The 25,040-nt window shown below is 57.1% G+C and overlaps 9 protein-coding genes across 9 annotated transcripts; 5 read left to right on the forward strand and 4 right to left on the reverse strand.

Annotated features, from left to right (window-relative positions):
* Positions 1-1,273: 1,273 nt before the first annotated feature.
* CHGG_04686 (uncharacterized protein) lies at positions 1,274-1,642 on the forward strand (the record flags this gene model as incomplete). The annotated part of the gene is made up of 2 exons (XM_001223899.1): positions 1,274-1,490; positions 1,548-1,642. 2 exons carry the CDS (start codon positions 1,274-1,276, stop codon positions 1,640-1,642), a joined length of 312 nt encoding a protein of 103 aa, XP_001223900.1.
* Positions 1,643-5,638: 3,996 nt separating this feature from the next.
* On the reverse strand, positions 5,639-5,901 carry CHGG_04687 (uncharacterized protein; the record flags this gene model as incomplete). Its single annotated transcript, XM_001223900.1, has 2 exons — positions 5,639-5,831; positions 5,894-5,901. The coding sequence occupies 2 exons, from the start codon at positions 5,899-5,901 to the stop codon at positions 5,639-5,641; spliced, it is 201 nt and encodes a 66-aa protein (XP_001223901.1).
* A 1,273-nt stretch (positions 5,902-7,174) lies between these two features.
* Positions 7,175-8,141, reverse strand: CHGG_04688 (uncharacterized protein; the record flags this gene model as incomplete). The annotated part of the gene is made up of 3 exons (XM_001223901.1): positions 7,175-7,779; positions 7,917-8,039; positions 8,117-8,141. The coding sequence occupies 3 exons, from the start codon at positions 8,139-8,141 to the stop codon at positions 7,175-7,177; spliced, it is 753 nt and encodes a 250-aa protein (XP_001223902.1).
* A 1,779-nt stretch (positions 8,142-9,920) lies between these two features.
* On the forward strand, positions 9,921-11,005 carry CHGG_04689 (uncharacterized protein; the record flags this gene model as incomplete). Its single annotated transcript, XM_001223902.1, has 2 exons — positions 9,921-10,078; positions 10,492-11,005. The coding sequence occupies 2 exons, from the start codon at positions 9,921-9,923 to the stop codon at positions 11,003-11,005; spliced, it is 672 nt and encodes a 223-aa protein (XP_001223903.1).
* A 745-nt stretch (positions 11,006-11,750) lies between these two features.
* CHGG_04690 (uncharacterized protein) lies at positions 11,751-15,906 on the forward strand (the record flags this gene model as incomplete). The annotated part of the gene is made up of 8 exons (XM_001223903.1): positions 11,751-11,797; positions 11,866-11,960; positions 12,116-13,080; positions 13,135-13,214; positions 13,453-13,567; positions 13,623-13,866; positions 14,327-14,444; positions 14,700-15,906. 8 exons carry the CDS (start codon positions 11,751-11,753, stop codon positions 15,904-15,906), a joined length of 2,871 nt encoding a protein of 956 aa, XP_001223904.1.
* A 78-nt stretch (positions 15,907-15,984) lies between these two features.
* CHGG_04691 (uncharacterized protein) lies at positions 15,985-17,531 on the reverse strand (the record flags this gene model as incomplete). Its single annotated transcript, XM_001223904.1, has 3 exons — positions 15,985-16,581; positions 16,652-16,843; positions 16,899-17,531. 3 exons carry the CDS (start codon positions 17,529-17,531, stop codon positions 15,985-15,987), a joined length of 1,422 nt encoding a protein of 473 aa, XP_001223905.1.
* A 696-nt stretch (positions 17,532-18,227) lies between these two features.
* Positions 18,228-19,408, forward strand: CHGG_04692 (uncharacterized protein; the record flags this gene model as incomplete). The annotated part of the gene is made up of 2 exons (XM_001223905.1): positions 18,228-18,629; positions 18,716-19,408. 2 exons carry the CDS (start codon positions 18,228-18,230, stop codon positions 19,406-19,408), a joined length of 1,095 nt encoding a protein of 364 aa, XP_001223906.1.
* Positions 19,409-20,512: 1,104 nt separating this feature from the next.
* On the reverse strand, positions 20,513-22,512 carry CHGG_04693 (uncharacterized protein; the record flags this gene model as incomplete). Its single annotated transcript, XM_001223906.1, has 2 exons — positions 20,513-22,079; positions 22,157-22,512. The coding sequence occupies 2 exons, from the start codon at positions 22,510-22,512 to the stop codon at positions 20,513-20,515; spliced, it is 1,923 nt and encodes a 640-aa protein (XP_001223907.1).
* Positions 22,513-23,828: 1,316 nt separating this feature from the next.
* On the forward strand, positions 23,829-24,940 carry CHGG_04694 (uncharacterized protein; the record flags this gene model as incomplete). The annotated part of the gene is made up of 2 exons (XM_001223907.1): positions 23,829-24,072; positions 24,270-24,940. The coding sequence occupies 2 exons, from the start codon at positions 23,829-23,831 to the stop codon at positions 24,938-24,940; spliced, it is 915 nt and encodes a 304-aa protein (XP_001223908.1).
* Between the last annotated feature and the right edge of the window lie 100 nt (positions 24,941-25,040).

Below are 25,040 nucleotides of genomic sequence, written 5' to 3' on the forward strand. Positions count from 1 at the left end.
AGGGGAAGCGCCCAGCGATAGCAGCAAGCATTCCCTCTCTTAGCGCGGTGTCCATGGCCCCGTTGGACCCCCCCCGTCTTCCAGCCATAAACGCGGTGGTGGGCCCCTGGGCCCTGCTGTGCCAGCTGAGGGTCCCCCCCAGGTCGGATAGTGTCCTTGCCTCGCATGCAAATCACCCCGATCTTCCTCGGCCCGTGTCTTTTAAAAACCAAGAAACTCGCTGTGACCTAGCCCCCCCACCCCTGAGACATGGAAAACGCCCACTATCCCGGTCACCCAACCGTCGCCAAAAGGAAAAAAGGGTGTATGCTCTGCGTGTATCTCTCCCGAGAACCCGCTCGGTGAGCCAACACCAGTCTATCCCCAGTAAAACCAAGACCCGGGGAAGGTAGTCGCTCGTGAAAATCCTATGCAAAACGCCGTCGGTAACAACCGCCCATCTAAGGCTTGGGCGGCGCAGGATAGCCCTCGAGGGCATCTGGCCATGTCGATCCGTCGACCGAGGAAAACTTGTTCGTCGCGAAAAAAATCCGCACAGCTTTTTAGCTCTGCTGAGTATGCCTGCCGCTCGTTCCCTCCGCATCCCAGGCAGCGGGGGTAAGGGGGTGGTGTGGTGGTGTGGTGGTCTATCCGTGTTGAGAGGCCGAGTTGGTACCAGTCGGGAACAACGTCAGGGCGGGAGCGGGTTCGTATATAAAACACCACGCTAGGAGCTGGGCCACGTCTGAATAGCTTGTGGTCACTTAGTGTGATGGTGCTCTTTGATGTTGGGCAAGTGATGGGATGATGATGAGAGAAAACGGAGCCAAAGACTAAGAGCGAGGACCAGGGAGCAGGTATTTGAACTGGAGCGGGAATCGAGAGACTGGGAGTGTATGTATATATTCCCTTGGAAAAGGGACAACGCGATCCACCAAGACCGGCTCGCATGAGACGGATCCCATGGAAGCTGGCTTGGGGTGCGGGAAGGGCTGAGAACAGAGGTCACCAGATCATCCATCTGACTGTGTGGGGACCCTTGCGTGGGATGTGGGCAAGGAAAACCAGGAATAAAATTATCTGGAGGGAAACAATGAAACAGCGGTGACAAGCTCCCGCTTTCTGGCTCTCGGGGAAAAGACAGACGATCCTGGGGGGAAGCACTACTCCGCAGTAGGGTAAGCTCAAGTAGTACATACCAAAAGGTACGAAAGTGAGCGCGGCGAAGAGAGTCGACCTGCCATCCTGTACCCTGGGCCGCGACAGGGGCCCGGGTCCTTGGCGCGCGGTGGACATGACTGGAGCGCCCCCAGCTGCCCATTTTCCTCGGGTGGGTTGTACCCTGTCGCTGCACCCATGCTTTGTACTTTTCGCAGGGATTCGCAATGGGTCAATGGACTCGTCACCGTTTTGCTGGGACGTGGGATCCTTTGACAGAGGGGGTCCTCCACCACCGTTGGACGCCCCTGCCCCGCGGCCTTCGCCCGGTCGGCCGCCGATCGAAAGCGCGTGTGGGACCTACGGTGTTGTCGATGCGGTAACTGTACTTGCTGAATGTACATACCTAGGTAGCGATGTGCTGTCGGCGGTGGCGGCAAAGTCGGAGGCGCGCCAGCCGAGGCCTTTTGTCCCGAAAAGACGCCCTCTTGCAAATAGGAGTTGACGGTTGGCTGCACCGCGAGAATCATGCTGACCTCTTGTGAGCGCGCCCGGGTAAGGCTTGATGCATGCCGGGGGCTTTCCGGTGCCGCGGCACGCCCCTCGAGTGGTTCAGGACGACGGCATGTCTTGAGAAGGCCATCGCACAACAGCAAGCAACAGACCGCCTTCGCAAGAAGGTCGTCCAAAAAACCGCTACTGCGTCAGCTCCGGATTGATGGACAGCGTGATAGCCCACCGACCGACGGGTGCTTCGGGAGAGAGGTTGGCGGGCAATTGGTTGGGAGAGTGAGCAAACGCCTCGCTGCCCAGGACCGCCGGGTCTGATACCACCAACCCAGGCCTGGTCGCAACACGCGGCTACGCGCACCAGCTCCCCACTTGTGAAGCTGCCTCGGGCAGCACCGAGGCGGCGGAGCGCTGCGAGCCTGGTGTCCGTGAGAAAGCATGCGGTCGATTGCCTCCAGGGATTAAAAAGTGAGGCGGCGTCATTTTTCCTCGTTGCGGATTTAGCGGCTTGCCGCTGAACACGAAGTGAAAGCAAAGAATCCAACCCAAGGTGGCACGGCTGCGTGAATAACTACCCACATGCCGCATCCTGCCTCGAACCTTGATGTGATAGGTCACTTGGGAGAAGACTGGTAAAGGGCTGTGCGCGAGGCGGGGGAGGTGAGGGGGGAAGAGGCTCGCGATGGAGATTTCGTCACGCCTTGTCCCGGACGTTGGGCCGCGGATGATGTCGCGGGTTTCGATGGAGAATGAACTGGTCGAGGTGTTGGGAGAATGCTGTGCTGATTGGACCACCGATTGAGAGGCGGTGAATCGTCGATGCCGGAACCCGGAGAATTGCGGGACTAGTCGTCCGGTGTGGAGACGGCCACCAGGGATGCCTAAGGGTGACGGCCAGAAAACATCGAAAGCGGTAGGCATGATGGACCGAGCTGCGCAAAAACCACATCAGGGCTCAAATCGGATCTCCCTCGTGCCTTCCCTAATAGGTCCTCCAGCACCCGCAACCGGGAGCTGGCTGGGTCACGATGGCACCCGCCAGTGGACTGGAAGCCGGTGAGGCGCCCATGGCGTTTGCAGTCTCAAGGAGGGCATTCGGGAGATGCAGGAGTTCGTTACCGGGCCTTCTGTCACCATCGCCAGACCGGTCACAGCACAACATCCAAGCGGATGCCCCAAGGTTGCAGTCAACGCAACCCGGGCGTGAATTGCCGCTACCTGGGAGGTTGAAAGGCACCAATCGATATTGTACGGATACACGGTACATACATACAACATAGATACATACATACATCCGACCTGTTGTGGATGGACGGGATGCCCGAGCCTCAAGCCGGAATCGACTCCGTAACTCCTAGTCGAGAGGCGATCGATATTGGCGCTGCCGGAAACCGGGCATGAGCCATGGCGGAAACATTGAAGCGCACGCATCAAGGACAAGATTCGCATCCAAAACGATGGGGATCGTGGGTATTGGCGGGCGATCAGAACCCCCGTTGCTTCTTGCGCAGTGAAGCCAGGGTTACCCAGGCCTCGGGCGAACAACACGACGCCACCTCGAACTCTTTCTGCCAGGGTGTGGAAAAGCGCATCGGACCGAAATTAAGCTCGAAACGGCGCAACACGAACCCAGTCCAAGAAGAAAGTCAAAAAGAAAAACGGCAAAACGAAGCCGCGACAAACACGCAGCCCCTTGGACCAAGGGGGCCCTTGACATGGTGCCCGCTTGCCGTCGGTCAATGTTGTGCAACATGGCGATGTCTCGGAGCGAACTCAATTCGAGCGCTTCGGTAATTTAACGTCGAACAATCGCGCCAACTGTTGAGAGACGGGGAGGCTCGGGGACCAGCCGACTGTGTTGGTACAGTGCTCCGAGTGGTCGGCTCAGCCAAGCCATTGAGCAATCGCGGAGCTCGGAATCACCAGCCCACCTTCTCCCAAGGCCCCTCGTCCCACAACTCAACAAGGTGGTGTTTGCTTTTTTTACTCGTGCCCTCATTTGCCAGCGCGTGTCCGTCTCAAACCCCCATGACCGTTTCGTACGATGAGTTGCCCTCAGTAGGGAGGGCGAACGTATCGAGATGCTAGTTAGAAGTAGTCCCAATTCACTAACAAATGGTTGCTGGTGGTAGACATATGCAGACGCAGCTGCAGAGGCACGGCGCCAGATGGCCCGTCTGCAGCAACCCGCGCGGGAATCATGGATTGACACAGGGCTCACAGTGCCGGCCTCATTGACGTGCATACAAACAGTACGACGCAAGACTCTCCCCTAGGGCGGCACGTGCCTGCGTGTCATGATCCAACCGGGGAGGCACCCGGGGAACCATCCGCTTTTCGCAAGACCCCGACGGCACACGCAGACTCGCCGAGGAAAAATCTGCCGCCCCTGAATTTTCTGTGGATGCGATGACGAGTGGCAAACCAACCGGAACCGGTGCCATCCCTATGGAGAACCATGTGGCAGACCCGCTCACATCATACAAGTAATGGAGGGTGACCCGCGCGTGCGGCCCCAAACCGCCGCCCACGCACGCATCGGGTTTGGGTAGAAAATCCGAACAGACACCGCTCCTGTTTCAGAACGTTAAAAAACTGGGACTTGCCGTTGAATGCAGGGAAAGCGGTTTGGAATCACCGAGGAGAAAGGCAAATATGCACGGTGGTGGGAGCCCTCCCCTGCTCAGAGCACCACGTTACCCTGTGCAGGCTCTGGTGCCACCAACAACTCCATTTCTCAGCCGCAACCTTTCGGTGATTTGTGGGCAAGATGCTCGCAACTCGCAGGCATCCCAGCCTCGTCATGGACAGCGAACCCCCCGGCAGATCGGTGAACCACCCAGCCAGCGTGGACCGAATCCCTGTTGGCCAGCTCGCTTCCAGAAAGTCGATTTTCCCCATGTGGGAGTCCAACCAGATTGCTGGGCCGGGGACCAGCAGAGCTGATCCTCTGACTTGGCCTGCAACTCTGCACCAATCAGCGCCGGATGCCCGGTTTCAGTCAACTTTACAACGTGCCCTGTCCCTGACCACTGCCGGCAGCAAGACACGGTGCGTCTTGTCAGATCATCGGATGAGATCCTGCACCGCTAGTCGTCTCGGTGGCTAGTTAGTTGGCAGAGAAAAACAACAACAAATGACGCCAATCGCCGCACAGACATTTCTCAAGATTGCCGTTGATAATATCGTGTTGTCGCGAAATGCAGCCAGGGTTATCAGAAAATTTCAGAAGAGCGGCCCAGAAGTCCAGCGGAGTGGACCACGGCTGAACTCTTCCAGGTTGCTGAAGGGTTCCCACGAGCTGATTGGTCATCGGTTTCGTCCTGCTTTAAAGGATGCATCTGATCGAAATCATGTGCTTCCAATGCGACGACAGAACAATTCCCACACATAACTCTTTGGGACACGCCAGGGATTGAGGGATTGAGGGAAAACTTCCTGCGTACCTGACTAACCAGCTCCCCCGTGCTTCGTAGTTAATTTGCACGCAGTGCCATGCAGCCCACGGCCTAGCTCCAATTGTCCAGAAACGGTGCATCGGGGAGGCGCACGTCGTTTGCTGCTGACTGGACCGCGGATAGTTCGTACCCAAACCATGCTGTGGACATCACCACCCGATGGAGGAAAGCCGCGTGGAAGGTTATTCACGCTGTAGACCGGCGCAGACTAAGCCTTTTTGTTCTTTTTTGTGCCATAAGAAAATGCCACTAGCTACTTGCCTCTCTGCGCTGAATGGGGGTTATTGGTGGCGGAGCCATGGTCCCAACCAAGCGGATGGACCTGAAAGGCATCGAATCATCACCACCATCCACCGCCTACAAATGAAGCCACCCCTCGGCGAGCGGGTTCGTGGCGGCACAGCAGGGCCGAGATAGATCCGCCGGGTTGCCCGACCCGGATCGAAGACGGACGAGTTCCCATTGACCGAGTCGTCTCTCGTTGGATTCTGCTGCGTACTGTGCAGCACTGTGTGCAGAGTAAACCATTCTCCTCACCATGGCGCTGGCCCATTGGGAATCCCCAACCATCTCACAACAATTCTTCGAAAGCGGCTCGTATTGGATTTCCTTTTCCTGGCAACCTTTCCTTGGCCGACAGAAGCGGATTCGTGGCGGTGTGCATCTGCGCCCGCGCAATCGAGGTGGTCCGAGCGCACGTGGGCAAAGCTCAAGTGCGTGGGGGACCTACTCGCTCCAACAAGAACCGAGAACCCTGTCGAACGTTGCCTGTTTTAGAGAGGACTAACCCAAACATGGTTGTCTTAAACTGCGTGGATGTATTCGTACTGTGAACTGTGTACTCATTCAAGATACCAATCTCGGTGAGTTAGACATGATGTACAGAGCCAACCGATGCTCTTTTCCATAACACACGCCCATGGGCGCTTCCCATCCTACCATCCATGGAGAAAGATTATTCATTTGGACGTTTGTCGTTGGTTCGGCATCCAGACAATCTGCACAAAATCCCAAAGTGCTGGGCCGCGGGGTGGCGTCGAAATCTTGGCACTCCCAATGAAACCCCCCGCACACTAGACGGTTTCGGTTCCGCCGAGCCGGGCCACGGCTTGTAATCTTGTGTGCGAGCTGCATTTGAGACGGAACGGGGTCTCATGAATGTGCTCACCTGTCAGCAAAGAGTGAGTTGGCGCGCAACGCCGCGCCAGAGTATCGAAACCCGACGAGCTACCGCTCTTGGGGACAATTGGGGGCGGAACTAAGTACCACCCGAAGTTGCATGTCAGCCTGCCGAGGTACGTTACCTAATATCACTGCCAGAAGGACCGCAGCTGGAAACACCCCTCATCAATGTGTCGGACTGTCGTTAGAGGAGCGTGCTTCGCTTTCAGGTGCGATAACGGCAAGAACGGGTACTTCTTTGGGACTGCAAAAACGGTGGGACGGACTAACCGAAGGTCCGTTCGCACGCCACGCGAGAAGCGTGGGCGGAGACGTCATTTTCGCAGCTGCGGGCGGCCTTTGATCTGACCCGGGATCGTGGTTTGGGCTGAGCGCTGAAGCGCGGCGGCACACGCTGCACCTCAGATCAGGCCTGCCGAACGAGCCGGGGATCGGGTGTGATTCCCCCCTCTCGCCTGTGACTGCGACGGGCTCTCTTGGCACGCGCTGTTTCCCAGGCAGGTGCAGAAGGAATATGCAGAACTAGCACCGTTATTGCCTGGTTGGGTAGCCCGATGGATGGTGGCTGCCGCCAATGGAGGTTCCTTCCTCCGTCCAGTGGGAGCTGCGTTTTTTCCTCCAGATCTTCCAGAAACTCCAAAGCCCGTTCCGAGTCAATCCCCTAACACCCCTGGACCTTCCACCTTCCCAATTTTGATCGAGACGGAATCTAACATTATCGGGTTTCACTTTCAAAGATGGGATTCTTGCGGAGCTCCGACTTTGCGCGTTTTCTTCAAGTCGTGATGACCGAATTCACTTGAAACAGCGTTTCAACCCAACGTGTGTCTCGGGAGCTCGGTCCGAGCCCTCGGCCCCGTACGTGACCTCGTTTCCGACGAGCAGCGTCAAAGAGAACCAAGCCCACCACGAGGCGGTCGAAATCTGAGGTTAACAGCCCTGTAAGCCCCGGCCTTCGCATCACGGCGACTAGTACTGCATGACGACGGGCCGAGTGCGGCTGTGCCTGTGTTCTGTCTCGACAAAGTCCATGCCCTCGCTCCTTTGGACCGCATAAGGTCGTCCGAGATGTATCTTTGATCGACATGACTTGGGCGTCCATGCGCGTGGGTGCTGCGGGTGAAGTGTCGAGGCGGAGGCTTGGTGCGCCGCCTTCCAAGTCTCGTGCTCCTCTCCCCCCTATCAATGGCTCGGCTAAGCATGCAGCGAAGGGGCACATACAGCTCGACCCCAGCTGGGGGAAGCAGGACGCCTTCTTGGGAACGACGACCCGCGGCATCCACCAACCCCAAACTGCAACCAATTCGTGATTGATCCTCCGCCCCTCGATTGATAAACACCGCGTTTCTGTCCCCTGCGTGCTTCGGGGCCGCAGCTTGACCGGTCTGCGGCCGTGGGGCGGGCGCGGCGGAGCTGTTCCAGAAGAGACGGAACATGCAGTTGGATGACAGATATCGACGGTCCAACGAACTTTGGTGGCTTCTGACGGCGACTGCAGTTGCCTATCATGACTCATTGCGTCCTGGTTCCGCCAATGCGTCGTGCAAACGGCAGCCCCGTTCCTCGCCAACTCGCGCCTGAAGCGTGCTGGCTTGCATGGAGGTATCGAACGCACGTCGGCCATCTCACCTCTCGGGCCGCCGCGGCCAAAGTCCCAACTCGGCAGGGTCTGATCAATGCGGTTACTCGAGCCGCCCTCGTCGACTTTTGAGGCCCGACACTCGTCGGCAATTGCTCCGCCCGAAGGCCCAACTACGTCAGGGAATTAACGGTTAAATCATCAACATATTGCTCCAGTGGCTTGGTCACAGGTCGTCTCCTTGCGGCACCCAGGGCCGTGGAACCCGAAGCCATGGAGGCATCCCAGGCGCCTTCTCACAATCCCCTGGTGATTGTGGAAGGTCCGACAGTTTTCTCGTCTCATAGGACACCGTCATGGTACAGGAAACTGCAGATCGCGCCATTCATCGGGATACGCAACGGACGGGGGTCGCCCAACTGGCAGTGCATCCCAACGGCTCGAGCCATGCTCTACATCCCGTCTACACGGACATTCATTGCCCCCTGCCACAGAAAAGCCGGGGTCGCCCCTCGCGCCTTTTTTGTTGATAGGCTGACGGGCGCTTCATCCGGGCATGCTTGGCCATCGGTCGACGAACTTACAAGAAGCCCTTTTCTCTACACGGTGCAGAGCACTGGTCGCCCAGCGGGCGCCAAAATATGTGGACCGCAGCAGGAGCGGAAGCGGAACACGAACAGTGAGGATGAACAAGGCTCCGGTACAAATTCCCGCAGCATACGCCGGCCTCGTGGGCCGAGACGGTAATACCATAACGACACATCGTCGCTAACGGCACCCATCAGAGCACGGAATTCCGCCGGTTATGTTTAGCGGGGAAGTCGACCGCATTATTCACTATCCATGTCGGGTACCGAGAAGAGAGGCGACAGTGCATGATGCAGGAAGCTGTCAGAAGGGACATCGCTCTGAGGTAACCATGCGCCCCTCGAGGAGCGCAAACCCACGCCTCGTGATATCTCTACTTCCAGGCGAGGTTGACCAAGCACTGCAGATACTACATACGTGGACATCGCTGACTTGGGGATGATGGCTTGCCATGATAGGGCGGCCGGGCAGCGAGGCGTCTTCCGCAGGCGATGCCTCCGCTCATTCTGTGAAACAACAACGGAATGTACATACCTCGCGACTCCCTCTGCCGCGCCTACCCCTGGCCGAGTGGAACTAGGCCGCTCATGGTCTAGACCAGAAGATTTACATGGCGTGTTGGGACGCTCTGTTCACGGTTCGGCCATGTTGGCCTGGTTCATGTCCGAGCAACATAACGGTTTCTAGCCCTGTGCACTCTGTGGGGCAATATGGGCTGAAAAAAAAAAAGAAAAGAAAAACCTCGTCCTCAGGTCGCATGACCTCGAAGATCCAATGCAAGCATTTAGTGCGGTGGTTTGGGAAGTTACCAAAGGAGCACGGGGCAGTGCAACTTGTTCGCTGCAGCAGAAAGGAAGGACTCGGGATCCGCTCTCGAAACACCATGTGCTCCTATGGTCTCGTTGCAAAGCTCCGAGCAGCGCGAGAGAGGAAGAGACCGAGATGTTACCCTAACAAAAGGACCCGGTTGGCTGTGGTGGGGAGGGGAGTAAATGCAAAGGTATAATAACGTGGCCAGATAAGGATGAGAGAGGGGGGAGGTGTAGCTTTGCGTGTGTAGTCCGAATCCTGCGTTGGGCGGGTGGAAGGTTTTCGAGGTCAGAACAAAAGATCCTAGTGTATAAGGCAATAGCAACCCATGGGTTGCATTGCTCGTCACCGGTGACGAGCGGAAGCGGGAAGTGGTTCGCCGGTGTGGGCAAAGCCCCACTTCCCATGGGCTTCCATGCCTGAGCCAAACCCCGCTACGGGTCCCTGAAGGGTGACACAATCGACAACTCCCTCCCCACCATCTTTGAGTCTAATAACTTGCAATCCTTTGTTGCCAATTTTATCGCCGCCGCAACCAGAGACACGCCGCCGCACACCCGACTAGCTGAGTGGCCTGCCAACCAAACTCTTACGCGTAGAAGGACAACACGGCATCAATAAATAGACACACGGGTCAGCAACCGCGATAAGCAGCCATGGCCAGAAAAGGCGGAGCCGAGGGCAACAGCAAGAAGGCTGCGGGCCAAGCCCGCAAGGCCGAGACCGCCGCAAAGAAGGCGGCCCTTGCTGAGGCCGAGAAAGAGGCATCTGAGTCGGCCAAGTGGGACAAAGGAGCGAAAAGCAATTCCAAAAAGTGAGTTTCACCTTGATTGCCGTCGCCTTCGTTTGGGGTTCTCCTCGGTGGAGAGTTGCTGTGCGACCTGCCGCCGGAAGCGCCGTTAGGCTTGCGATTCGAAAGACGGAGGCGGGGGGCGGGGTTTTTGCTGCTGCTGCTGCTGCTGCTGCTGTGTTGAGTCTGTGACACACTCTGCTGTGCTGTCACGTCGATGGGGCGGCGGCATTTGGCCTGCTGCAGGTCCACCCATGATCCCAACCGCAGCCGCGACGCAGACGTTTCGCGCCCAAACCTATGGGCGCAAATCTCACATGGGGTCCCTACCAAGTAGACGGCGGCCGTCTTGACTACCTACCGGATTTGCTCAGTTTTTGGTACACATGCGGGGATGGCTGGGGTGACGAGTGCTGACAATCTGCACGCATAACCAGAGAAGCCGAAGCTGAAAAGAAAGCGGAGCAGGCCCGAAAGAAGGCCGAGCGTGAAGCTCTGCTGGCCGAAGAGGAGAAGAACACGCCGGGGCGATCGGCACCCAAGAATTCCAAGGCGGCCGTCAGGAAGACCAGGGGCCTAGACCTCTCGCAGCTCGACGACGACGGCAGCGGGGGCCTGTCGGCGCTCAACGCATCTGGCATCGACAACGCGCTCGACGCGCTGTCACTGACGTCCAGAACCGATGCCAAGATCGACAGGCATCCCGAAAGGCGTTACAAGGCTGCATATGCAATCTTCGAGGAGCGGCGGCTCGGCGAGATGGACGCGGATGGCAGCGGTGCCGGTCTCCGGATGAATCAGAAAAAGGAGAGGATCAAGAAGGAGTTCGAGCGCAGCCCGGACAATCCGTTCAATCAGCTCACGGCACGTTACGACACCACCAAAGAAGAGCTCGCGCAGCTCAAGGAGCAGGAGAAGTCCAAAATCGAGACCCGACTTGCATCTCCCTGAACGACCGGGCAACAAGGTCCGCTTGGGGAAGAGCCCCGAACAGGGAATGGCAATATACCTCTCTGCTGGGGTCTCATGCGTCCGGCCCGGACGGGAAGGGGCGAGGGTTAGCGAAGGCGTCTCGTCGGGCTGGTCGTCCAATGGTGGGGCGCAACAACCCGACACGATCTTCGGTTTGGGAGTCGTGGGTCAAAAGGACATTGGGCAAAATACATGGGTGACCGCACGAGTCGATGTCCCTTTTGCTTGGTTTTCACATGATGGGGATGAGGTTGTGGACAGCGTAGTATGTGACGACGGGAAGGTCGGAGCTCATAGGTAGCTGCAAAGAAACCGGTGTGATCTAGGTTTCAGCCGAGGATGTTTGCACTGTTTTACAGACCAGTTAAGACCTGGGGTGGCTTAGCAACGTGTCCCGTGTCCGGAGCCTTGTCTCGAGGTTTTTACTGTGAATGTTCCTAATGACACAGACATTCGTTGATAAAGCCCTTTTCGGTCGGGTGCAGACCAGATAAAAGTTACAACCCTAACCCTATAACATAACCCCATCTCACTCAGTGCATGAGCTGAGCTGTGTCAGCTCCGCAACACCACAACACACATCACGAACCTCCTCTCATTCATCAACCCTTGAACTCACTTTTCATAAACCCGTATCATATTTTTTTTTTCGTGAAGTCTCAACCGTGTAACGGGCCGTGCACCTCGGAATACTTTTAAAATGTCATCGTCGAGGGCAATCAAAATGGGCGGTCTGCCCGCCTTCAAACGACAGCATCTCCTCGCCGAGTTGTACGTATTTTTATTTTTATTTTTATTTTTGGGGTCTTATCATCATATCGAAACTAATGATATGCCAGCACCGGCCTCAAACAAGCCTGCCCTCAGGGGATATTTGTCAGCCTCACGCCGGGCGACCCGACCCTTTGGTCTGGCGTGCTATTCGTGCGGAAAGGTACGTCGTTAGTTATCGTCCATTCATCGCATCAGCCATCGCACCTCGCCTATCTCATCCAATCCATCCATCCCCACCACTACCAAACCCCCCTCCCCTCCAAACAAACCCCAACCAAAAAAAACCATCACATTAACACCACCACCACCCGCCAGGCCCCTACGCCCCCGCCATCCTGCGCTTCCAGCTCTCCTTCCCGGACACCTACCCGTCCCTCCCACCCCTCGTCACCTTCTCCACCGACATCTTCCACCCGCTGCTCACCCCGCTGTCCACCTACATGTACTCGACCGACGTGCGTGACGGCGCCACCGCCAGCGCCTCCGACGACGAGCGCCTCCCGCCCGGCGGCTTTAGCCTCCGCCATGGGTTCCCCGCGTGGTTTGGACGAGGGAGTAGGGCGGCGGCGGCGGTGGTGGTGGCTGCTGGTGGTAGTGGTAGTAGTAGTAGTAGTGGTGGTGGTGGTGGTGGTGGTGGTGGTGGTGGTGGTGGGGAGGCGGTTGTCGTGAATGTTGTTGTGAATGATGGGATGGGGGGTGGGGTGGGGCTTGGGGTTAGTAGTGGGGATGGGGATGGGGAGAGGGGGAGAGGAAGGGGGGATGGTCCCGGTTCCAGCGGGGATCAAGGTGAGATGGTCGGGTTGATGACGCCTACGAGGGCTGTGGCTACGGCTACGGGGACAACGCCCGCTTCGGCGACGTCGGCGGCTTCGTCTTCTGCGTCCGTGCCGGGGTATGCGCGGGCCGGGGGTATGAGGGAGGTGTCTACGTACGAGGTGCTGAGGTACATCCGGAGCACGTTTGATGATGAGGATGTGCTGGACTCGGTGCCGCTCGAAGCAGCAGGGAATCCGGGGGCGTGGCATGCGTGGCGGACACATCGGAGGCAATCGGTGGGTAAGCCACTGCCGGTGCCGGGTGGGGCTGAGGTTTCGGGACCGGAGGGTGAGCTTCGGGCGGAAAAAGCGTCGGGCCCGGCAGCGGCCGTACCCGCCGCTACGACACGGCGGCCTGGCGAATGGAATTGGGAGGGGGTTTGGGAAGAGCGAGTAAAGAGGGGCATTGCCGCTAGCTTGTCCGAGGGAGTCCTGTATGGACAAGCTGGAACGACAAATGACGTGGTAGGTTGCTGGTCTCCGTTGCGTTTCCCAACTCGTGCTAATGATTACGTGCAGATCAACTTCCTCAGCATGGATGATACGGAAGTCGAAGGAGCCAAATCCAACCTGCTCCGGACGCTTGGCGCTGCCGCATAGTAAGCTGGTTCGGGACGTCAGACGGCTCTTTCCCCGCAACTCTAACCATGTTGTTGACGGCACAGGTGCTGCTTCCCATGGTACTGTGTAGAAGGGAAGCCCTCTTTCTGGTCCCCGTTGAATGCAACTTTCCGTCAGCGCTCTATCTTGATCCTTCGGTGCTACACAAGCAAGCACTGCGGACTACATCGCCTTGTCGACATGTTAGCGATAGATACCCTTGAATATCGAATCCAGTTCCCCGCCATACTGGAGGATTCCCTCCGGTAGTACAGACTGTTTTGTTTCCGTTCTGCCTGACCAACAACGCATCGAGTTCCAATCAGAGTTTCAGTCCTCCTCTAACATACCTGTACCCGACAGCAACCCAACGACAGAAAATACTGTCACCTGAACATAAACTTCAGGTGGTAATGGCGGGTTGTGCCGACGGGCAACTCCGCCCGGTAGGAACTCACACCCAGTCCAACCACAACCACCCATGGCGTGATATGCCGAGACCGTTGCATATCACGAAGCGATCAGCAGTTGGAAGAGGCAGCGGTGGCTGTGGCTCAGAAAGCGAGACGTCGGACGCCAACATGGGCACCCCCCCGGAATCACTCGGCGAACATCGACCCCTGACGCTCCCAAAGAGGAGAGGAGACCGGGGTACGTGGGCCCTGTATCACCCCGTTGGCTGCACCCGGAGCAAGGGCAGGGAACTCAAGACCACAGGCGGTTAGATCCCACCGTTATCAGGCCGTGTCTGGCGCATTCTGCTTACGCCAGCCAGACAGAGCAGCGATGCCCTTGGCCGACGATGCCACCCCCAAGCACCGACGATCCGCATCATGCACGACAAGCTCACGTCAGTCGAACGACCGTCCCTCGTGCCATTCCTCACTCTCCAATAGGTCAAGTTTGTCGTTATCGGGACCGGAACAAGCCCGTGGTGGGAGCACTAACGTCGAGGGCACCCAGGAAGGGGCCGACCCGGGGCTGCCGCTCACTCCAGAGGTCCTTGAGGAGCCAAACCCGCCGCGCCCAAATTCAGCGAGCAACATCCGCCCGTCGCTGGCATACGAGTCAGACAACGACGCAAGAACTTTGCATCTACCCATATTAACAGACCCCCGTAACCCCACCGGACCTCCTTCGCCCCCACACTTTCAGGACGCCTGTATCCTCGCCCCCAATATTGTTGTAACTCCTGAATACGGAACCGTCGATGAGGGTACTGTAACCGTGTGGGTAGCTGTGCAGTTGTCCACCCGGATATGTCGGGCCCTCACTCTTGATCAAGGGCACGAAAGGGTGACGGATCACCAGTTCTCTCCAGGTTAGCAAGGCGAACAACCGAGCACAACCAATTCATGACACTTTCTAACGAGTAAAAAGATGCACTACGATATGGGTTCCTCTACAATGTTTCGACGGAACTGCTACCCACCGGCAAGAGCACCATTGTCGAGGTGCTAGACGATAAGGCTTGTGCAACGTAGGCCTGCTTCTACCGGCCCTAGTCGCAAAGTAATATCTAACCCCGGCAGGGTACTCTATCCGGGATCCCGGCTGCTTTTTATCGCACATATCCGCCTTGGGCCTGCCGTCCGTTATCGCCCTCGCACCCATATCCGGCAAAAGTCCGATGATCTGATCGAGGACCTCGAGCACGAACTCGGTGGCACTGTGACGGATTACCTCCAAGTCCGTGTGGCATACTGCCACTCTGGGTTTCCCCAGAGACAGAAGCAGGCTGCGACGGCGGTGTGCAGCACAGCCCCAGATGGTATCGCCAGCATCCAGACCACGATCCAGACCACGGCGACGGCAACTATCAAGCGGCATAATCTCACCTCGCCATGGTCGCCACCGCCCAGCACGCCACATCCCAACCCCCTATTCGAGATCATTGCCTCACACTGGGGGCCTGAGAACGCGCATGCCGTGATGCAGCGAGTTATACGCTCCCGGACGGCCCCGTCCAACGCAACAACTCGCCCTTTCAGGGTCCCATCATCTGTCAAGCCCATGATGCCCCGAAAGGCACACGAAATCACTGACGAGCGTCATCAAAACCCTAAAACACAGGAAACAAAGCTCAGAACTAACCAACAGCCCTCCCCACCCAACCCCATCCCACCAGCCAGCGCAGCAGCCCCAGAACTAACGCCAGCACCAGCGCCCCCAGTCCCAAGACGGCAAGCGAGCCTGAGGCGCGTGGCGTCTGCATACCACGACGCAGACCCGGGGCACCCGCGGAGCCACGCCGCCTCCCACCACCACCACCACCACCAGGCACCGCCGCAGCAGAACGCCGCGACGGAAGAAGAGAACGAGACAGAAGCGGCGTCGCCCGCCGCAACAGTCCGACGGCGCAAGAGCTACCGCGACAGTAGCCGTGACTATCAGGGCGAGGGCGGTCGCGCGGCGTCGGGGTTCTACCCCGCGGCTTCGTCCTCTTCCGTGTCGTCTTCTGCGTCTCCTGGCGGCGGGCCGTCTACATCCGCGGCGGGCTATGGTGGCGGCAGTGGTAGTGTTGGGAGTACCGCCAGTGGCAGTTCCCGTTCCCGGGTTATGACGGGGAAGGAGGTGGGTAAGGAGAAGGGGTTGGAGGCGGGGATGAATGGGAGGGGAGGTGGGAGCGTGAAGACGAGGAAAGGGAAGGAGAAGGAGAGAGGGTGGGGATGGTCTAGTTGGTGGCAGTAGCCGATAGATGGATCGATGGGGCATTTTATATACCACTTGCGTGCGCTTGACTGTCGAATATGTATTTAGAGCCATCTTTTATACCATAGAGTTCCCCTTATCGGGCTTTGAACCCTCATGTTGCACCAACAACCCCTCCTTCTTTCCGCCGCCATCTTGTTTCATCACTAAAGGCTCCCCGTCATCGTCAAACTCGGCCCACCGAAAGAACTCGCAGGCCTCCTTCCCCGGCACGTTGCCGGCGTGGCACATCCAGAAATACCGCCCCCAGTTCTCGCGCTTCTTGGTCACGACGCGCAGCACGACGGGCACGCCACAGGGGCAGATCGGGGTGTTGCGCGGGTGGAAGCCGTCGCGGTAGTGGCGGTAGGTGATGTTGATGCGCCGGTTGCCTGCGACGGGGTGCGGGTCGATGGCCTGGGTCGGGGTGATGCTGTGCTTCCACTCTTCTTGCATGTCGGCGTGCATCACTAGGAGGGAGTTGTGCGGGAGGTGGATCGCAATCTGTCCGCCGCGGTCGGGATTGTTGCTGTTGTTGGTGCTGCTGGGGTTTGCGTCGTTGGCGACGGGGTCATCTTGCAGGAGAATGCGGCGGACGCGGAACTCGCGAGTGACGCCGAGCGAGAGGGAGCCGATTACAGCACGTGGACCAAGATAGGTTAAGTGATCGCTATGCTAGGTGAAGAGTTAGTTTTTGAGGTGCTGATACAGGGTGCCCCATGGATGAGGAGGGAGGTGGAAATACCCAACCAACACTCTCCTGTGGCCCATTGTAGCAATTCACGAAGGCCGCGTTGGGATTCCAGGGTTTTGGAGACTGGTACTTGAGCTTTTTTCCTCCGTAATGAGTCTGGATGCGCTCCTGGATCTCTCGGTTAACGGTCTCCTGCACACGAGCCTTGACCCGCTCCAGTTGTGGCGTCAAGGTTCTGACGTCCTGTATGTCTAGTATTAGCGCGCGTTACGGGCGTGCAGTCACGGTAAAGTCTTACCGTCAAACGCGAGCCGTTATACACATACTCATACTTCTGCTCCTGCATCTCCTCGTAGCTGCCCACATAGAAGCTCGAGGTGTGCGGGCTCGAAACAACATTGTCGAACAGTTTGAAGGTGATCTTCTCGAACGACTTCGACTCCTCTATCAGCTCTTTAAGAAGAGCATTGGCTTCCTCGGCAGGCAAAAAATTGTGGATGATGGTACAGGGGGTGTGCTCGCTGATGTCGACGGGGTCGTACAGGTGGAGCGTAGCCCCCTTGCGGGAGAGCAACTTGGCCCGTTTGGGTTGGGAGGGCAATTCCGGGTCGGCTGAGTTGACGGCAAAGGATCGTAGAGACGACTGTGCAGCTACTGTACTCCCCGTCCCCGGTTTCTTGGGCAGACGTGCCTTGAAGGTACGTGAGGTCGCCTCGACATCGCCATCGTGAGCAAGTAGGATGTCTAGGAGTGTCTCCTGGTCGATGGCTGGATGGAGAGATGACAAAATGGCTAGTTTTACGTCGGTAGATTCCTCGTTATTGAATTGGTGGGATGATTCTTCGGTTCCGACTTGTGGTCTTGGTGTTACTGAAACAGAAATACTAGAATCGCTGCATTTCCGTTTCTTCCTCGTCACGAAGGCATCCATCGCGTCAGTCTCAGCGCGTTTATCTTGTCAGGCCGTTGAAATGTAGCATGGTGCAGCCTTCCACGCTGCATGTGCATCTCTGCTGTGATACTGAGCGGCAATGGAATGGAATAATATGCACAGTTTTTGACACGCAGGACACGTCGCTGAGAGCCCAAAGGGCGTGCCGTGTAAAGTGTGGGGTGACTGGTGCGAAAAGGGAACGGTATCACGTGATGCGACAAAGCGAGCGAACAGGGCTGGTCAGCCATGCTGTCTTCCAAGAGTGATCTGATAAATAATCAACCTGGTAAGAAATTCCTAGCAAGAGGATCAAAAATAAGATGAGATCGAGGAATCACCAAGCTACATCTGCAGATGTGAAAAGAGATGGTCGAATTGGTACAAAGTAGGGCTGAGCTGAATGTGGTTAGATCCCCTCCAAGCTATCAAGGTACTTGCCTAAAAAGGAAGAATAGGAGAATGGCGGGGCATCCTCTTTTAACCAACTCTTTTGACACAGGCCAAAAAAGAAAGAGCCGAGGCCTCGGCCCCACCATCGCTCCTCTTCCCGGCAACCAAGTGCGCTGCCGCCGAAACAGGTACGAATAACGGGATACACACCTAAGGGCTCCTTTTCTCCTTTTCTGGCATCACCAGTTGCTGTCAGTCGTTGCGCGCATTGCGCAGCAGTCACCCACCCCCCGGCGACCGGCCATGGCGTCCATGCTCGAATTCCGCACACCGGGCTTCAACCCGTACGCGGTCAAGTACTCGCCCTACTACGACTCCCGCCTCGCCGTTTCTGCCTCTGCCAACTACGGTATAGTCGGTAATGGCCGCCTCTTCGTCCTCGGTCTGGGTCCTGCCGGCATCCAGCTCGAGAAGGGCTTCGACACCAACGATGCCCTCTACGATTTGGCCTGGTCCGAGATCAACGAGAACCAGTTGGTAGTGGCCTGCGGCGATGGTTCGCTCAAGCTGTTCGACCTGACCGCGCCCGGCGATTTCCCCGTCATGAACTTTAACGAGCACAACCGCGAGGCCTTTTCCGTTTGCTGGAACCCCATTGCAAAAGATAGCTTCATCTCAAGCTCCTGGGACGGCACCATCAAAATCGTGAGCGACCCCCCTTCCAACCCCCCACCTACCCGCCGCCTCCCTCCCCCACTCCTGATTTTAACATGCCCTCGCGCGCAACATAGTGGTCCCCCTCACGCCCAACCTCGCTTAAAACCCTCCCCGTCGGCAATTGCACGTACTCGGCCGCCTTCTCGCCCACCAACCCCTCCATAATCTCGTGCGTCTCCTCCGACTCGCACATCCGCATCTTCGACCTGCGCAGCCCAGTATCTGCCAAGTACCACCTCACCACCGTGATCCCGGCGCACGCCCCGCCACAAACCAGCGACCCGACCGCCCCGCTCCCACTCCTCTCAACCGGCCAAACCTTCGCGGGGGCGGTGCCGGCCGAGATCCTGACGCACGACTGGAACAAGTACCGCGACACGGTGATCGCGACGGGGGGCGTGGACCGGCTGATCCGCACCTTCGACCTGCGCAACCCGCGCGCGGGGCCAGCTTCCGTCCTCCCGGGCCACGAGTACGCCGTGCGCCGCCTCGCGTGGAGTCCGCACGCCAGCGACGTGCTCGCCAGCGCCAGCTACGACATGACGGTGCGCGTGTGGTCTGACGGCTCGCCCGCCCACCAGCAGCAGCCCCAGCCCCAGCCCAACACCATCCCCGTCGGCACGCAGCTCGGCGTCATGAACCGCCACGCCGAGTTCGCCACGGGCGTCGACTGGTGCCTGTTTGGCACCGGCGGCTGGCTGGCCTCGGCCGGCTGGGACCAGCGAGTGCTGGTGTGGGACGCCCATACCCTGTTAAGAGGGGGGTGATATGTGATGGGATTTGAGATGGAATCGCATCAAAGCCCCGTCCTGTCGTCTCGTCTTGCCTCCCCGAGCGCTTTGAACGGTTATACACGTCCTTGTATGTGTGTGTGCATGCACGCCTGGTTTTGACGGTCTTGATGGATGGGATGGGTTTGGGTCGCCGGAAACGGAACTGAAGGAGGATCATGTCGGTTTTTTGACGTGTCGGGTAGAGAAAAGAAAGGACAAAGATGATACCCCGTTGGAGAGAAGGAGCAGAGGGAAGGACTTGGCGATAACAATCAATGGGCTTTGGAAACGTCAGGTCAGAGTACGGGCGGACGGCGGTTGGGGAAGACGGGGGCGGTGTCAGACCATAGCAAGAGAGAAGAAATAGATGGCTCGAGAGAGGCAGGAATGGGAAACCATGTAAGAATCGGCGTTTTAAGCAAGACTGGTGATTCGGTTTTTTCTCGAGAACAATGTAAACTAGCAGCGAGTGACAAAACTTCGTACTTCGTTTTCCACGCCGAACAGCAGACCAAACAAGCGCCGCCGAGAAGGACGAGGATCTACCAACCCAGAGACGTCAGCTTCATTACTTCCTAATCATACAGCACTTAAAACTCAAAAAGTCATACCAAAAGGGTGTGTATATGTACAAGACAAAACTGGAGATGAGATGAGAGATGGGTAGCCTGTCACCCGTCAAGATCGGCCTGGCCCAGTGCAAGCAAGAATAAGCAGCCTTCCTAGGAGCCCGACAGAAAACAGAAACCGACAAACGATGCAGAATGCCCCATCTCTAGTCCCGAAAACCGGCAAACTCCCAAGACCATGATATACAACCCCTCCATCCCCTTGTGCCTCGCCTCGCCTCTTCCCCCCCTTCCCCTCCCGGTCTTTATTGTTCGTTCCGCGTCTCATAGGGCAGGGGGGCGGCTTTTTGTTTTTTTGGTCGTCCCAACACGCCTACAAACGCCGTGCGTCGTCCCTCGTGTGACGGGTGGACGGGGAATTAAAACACAAGGCTAGGAATATAGCCATCATACAGATACAACACCTGAAGCCCGCGGCGGGCGTTCAGGCCAAGGACACCAAAGGGCCCTATTCAGGCCCTCGGAGCCTTTAGAAGGATGGCTGAGGACGATTCCTACTCCGCTGACGCGAGCCATCATTGGCGAGCCGTTCCATCATCTCGAACCCATCACGCGGAGGCGGTCTGCTTTCGCGGCCACCACGGAAGCCGCCGCCACTGCGGGCACCGAAACTACCGAAACCACCATCGCGGCCACCACCACGGCCACCGGAACTCCGTTGAGGGATGACGTCGCCAATTCGCAACCCCCTGACACGGCCACCGCCCAACTGGGCAGCGAACCTGTGCGAAACCATCGGGGGCTCATACTGACCCCAAGTATACTTGGACAAGTTGTTGACTTCGTTGACAAGGTCTTGGCGGTTGACGTCTTTGATGGCATGTCCGAGGAGTGAGGTGTAGGCTTCCCTCAGGATGTCCTCGGGGACGGTTTGGGCAGCCTCCTTCAGATCCGTGAAGACGGCGGGAAGCGGGTGAATCTTGGACACGTCGAGCGAGGCGGTTTCAAGGTCAGTGCATCGCTGGATGGGTAGGCCCGGAAGTCGATCCCTCGCACCGGGAATCTCAAGATCCGATGCCAGGAGATAGGCCTCGCCCTGCTTGCCAGCGCGGCCGGTACGTCCGATCCGATGAATGTAGAGGTCGCGGTCCTGGGGGAGATGGATCTGGATGACGTGGGTCACGTTGGGGAAGTCCATGCCTCTGGCTGAAACGTCCGAAGAAAAGAGGATACCCGACGTCAAGGCCCTGAAATCTTCGGCGGCCCGAGTCCGCATGTTTTGCGGCAGCTTGGAATGGATGTCGTAGACTCTGGGGATCGAGCGGTCCTTGGTCCTGAGTCCGCGGAAGAGCCGGGAGTAGCACATGACCGAGGCGGTGGTGGGTAGGAAAACAATGGCCTTGAAGGGCATTCTTTCGGGGTCTGAGAGGGACTTCTGGATTTCGCGGCGCGTCAGCTCCAGCAGAGTAGGACCGATATTCTCGAAGCCGCGGCAAGGAACGATAAACTGTGGCACTCTCTCGTGGGTCGGTGCTTCGTCCGACTTGACGGTCTGAACAAACTCGAAGTTGGTCGGGTTAATGAATTGCCGAGCAATGTTGACCACATTCTTGGGAAGCGTGGCGGAGTACAGGAGGGTTTGGCGGGGCACCTCGTCGCGACGCGGCAGGAACTCGGTGATGCTTTCCAGTTCGGCCTTGAATCCAACATCCAACATACGGTCCGCCTCGTCTAGTACAAGGGCCGCAAGGTTGAGAGCTGCGATTCCGGCGGACCGGTCCGAGAGGAGATCGTGCAAGCGCCCTGGAGTGGCGATCATCAAGTGGCAACCCTCCATGCGTGTTTTGCGAAGCATCATGTTCTTCTGGGTTCCGCCAACAGCGATCTGAACAACGACGCCCAGTTCCCTGGCAAAGCTTCTTTGCCTCGACGCCAATCTGTTCGGCAAGCTCACGGGTAGGCGAGACGACAATGGCGCGAATGTCGTCAGAGCGAGCCCTGCCGCCGCGCGGCATTGCGAGCGCAACGTCGTTGTCGATGATCCTTTGGACGATGGGGACGAGAAAAGCCAGGGTCTTTCCGGTACCGGTTTTCGCCTGGGCAACGCTGAAGTGGTACGTCTTAGCCATCTGGACCTGCGAGACTCAAGGGCAAAGACAAAGAGCAGACTTACACATCTCTCCCAGCAAGCGCAGCATTAATGGTCGAGGATTGGACTTCCGTCATGGTTTCATACTTCATGCCCCGGGTGAGGGAAGCAACGAGTCGCTCATGAACGCCGATCTGCGGGAGGTCTGCGAAACGAGTGATGCGACCCGGACGGGCGCCATCGGTGGTCGCCGGGGCGGCGGATTCGCTCGAGTAAAACCGGAGCAGCGAGCTGGCTGGGCGGTAGACGGCGGGAGAGTTGGGGGAGGAGCGTGAGAAGGGGAGGGCAGTTGATGAAACCCTGAATGCAGCCTGCGCCGGGCGGACGGCGAGAGCGACGCGGGCCGCGGCCGCCTGCCGTAAAAGGCTGGTCTTCATCATATTTGCACGCACTCGCTCAAGCAATGCTCAACAAGCTGATGATATCCCACCGGTCCTCAGGAGGTTGTCGAGATGCACAACAGAGGCCGTCGTCGTGGATGGGCGACGAGGAGGGAGGAGGAATTGTCAAGGTGGTGGGTTGACAATGCAGGTTCCGATTCTGCGTTCTACAGAGGGAAACTTGAGAGAAAATTTCTAGTTGGACAAGGGGGGGCAGCGGCCAATTTCTTATCTTATCGCACCGCACCACACACCACACCACCACACGCGATGGGGCAAGGACAACATTTTTAACTGGCGTGGTGTGAGACCCACTCGCGAGATAAGAAACCCAGCTTTGGTACCTAGGTACCTATGTAACTTTTGTGTCGTAGAACCCATACTCTCAAGCCAACTCAGGTACGAGAAGAAATAAGTTATGAGAAATCAAGGAAACAACAACTAAAAAAGTAAAGAGGTTAAAGACGATTTTTTAGAGGCTTTTCTATTTCTTTCACTTAGTTCCTACGGTCCAAATTCATTCAATGAACGCACTCAAATACCACTTTCAGACTTTCAGTATATTACCTACCTATCAATATGGGAGCGGTTCGTCTTTAGATATTAGCTCACCAACATGATTACCACCGAGATGTGGAGAGGGGGATGACCTTATTTCTCTGTCATGCGACTCTGAATCTCCTGTCCGCCTTGCCCTGTCCGCCTGCCTTTGTAACGCCTAGAGAACTAACTCGCTATTCGGAACCGTTTCGCCGGTGGCCCGCTTTCCAAGGTTAGAGCTTAACTTAGGAGACTTCCACTGCAATGCGATTCAACGTACCTATGTATGACTGTAATTCAATTATATATGTGTTTATAGGCCGAGGGGCCTAGCACCACTGTGGCAACGCTCTACGCCCCAAGGTGGCCTGCGTAGGAATGGAGGGAGCTTGGGTCAGGGGTGGTTGTGAGTTGGCTAGCCCAGGTTAACTTCACCAGTTGGTCTAAACACCAGAATGACAGTAAGGCCTAAACCACGACAGTCTACCCCTCAAGGCAACGGTCACATGGCTGGGAGATCAAAGCATGTCAAGGCGGGCGCACGTGATTGTCATGTGCATTAGGCAATGTAGGCACTTCTTCGAGGTCATGGTCATGTGTATTAGGCATATCTTCTCTTCTCTTCTCGCTTTTTTGTCGCGTCGTTTCTTCTCGTCTTTCCTTCGTCTTAATACTCCTACATCTTCTTCGATCTCGCGTTCATCACCCGCCAGGACCTGAGATATATCGCCATCTTGTGGGGTTTCCTCTTGAAACTATTTAAATTATTAATCAACATGTTTTTTTACTTCGTCGACCAGGCCCGGCAACTGGCCAACACATTGGCTTCGGTGGCCAACCCCGGGGCGCCAGCCCAAACAGAGTGCATGGTAGAAGAAGCTGAGCCCTCCCACAAGCAACGCGCCCTTTTACTTGGGCTCGCCCAAGCAAAGGGGTTCGTATCAATGGTTGCCTCTGAAGCGGCCATCTCGGATCCGCCTGCGGTGGGTTCGAACGTTAACTGGCAGTTCGCCACGAGAGGTGAGTCTAGACACAGATGAGCCCCAACTCCAAGCGAAGGCTGCGAAGCATGGAAGAGCAATAGAAACTGGATAAAGGAAACAAACCCGAACAAGGAAACAAATATGAATAAAAAATCACCAAAATGAAAGCCAACATGAGAACACATAAGAAACATGTACCAACGCACAGTTGATAGCTGACTTTACTCGTTCTAGGGATGGACCTCGTACTCGTCTCGAGCCACGAATTTGCGAGTCGCGGGGATGCCGACCCCGACATCCAGTTCGAGCGGTCAACCTACATCAACGGCGCCCAGAACATCCTCCGCGGAATCCCGCGCAACCTCACCCCAGACGAATCGGCCATGCTGCGCCGGGCCTTGCCGCGCTCGCTCGCCCCGCCCGACACGGGACCCGCCTCCTGGTGGAGAAGACTGAATGGGCAACCCCAAGATGCAGCTCCGGCAGCCGGCGGAGCTGGCGGCCGGGACCAGCAGAATATGGTACAGAGCCTCCTCGCCATTGTTCTGTACTGCATGTACGTCCTTGCTATGCGGTTCGAGAACCTGGGCATCAGAATGCTCGCGGCAGAGCGGCAACACGCCTATGCCTCGCGACTGCTGCTAGCGACCTTCGACCTCGCGTGCCTCGCTGTTCGGATGTTGCGCGTGTGCTCTGAATTTTGGCCCTGCCAGATTCTGTTCGAGATGCTGAAGTACTTCGCCATCGGTGTTTTGGGGGCGTTTGTCGAGGTTTGGGAGAGGGTTGTTGTGGAGGAAGCTGCAAGAGGGGATGCCATTACGGAAGACGAAGCAGAAGAGAACGACGAGCCCGTACTTCTGCTCTCCGCCAACCTCCCTCAGCCATCTAAGACAGTACCTGGCTAGGTACTAACGATATATAATATTGAATATACCGTGGTAGCAAATATAGTATTATTCCATTACCTGGTTCACTTCTCGAACTAGACTGTGCGTAATGATTGCT

The sequence above is a fragment of the Chaetomium globosum genome, genomic scaffold, assembly GCF_000143365.1.
Source record: "Chaetomium globosum CBS 148.51 scaffold_4 genomic scaffold, whole genome shotgun sequence".
Taxonomy (NCBI): domain Eukaryota; kingdom Fungi; phylum Ascomycota; class Sordariomycetes; order Sordariales; family Chaetomiaceae; genus Chaetomium; species Chaetomium globosum.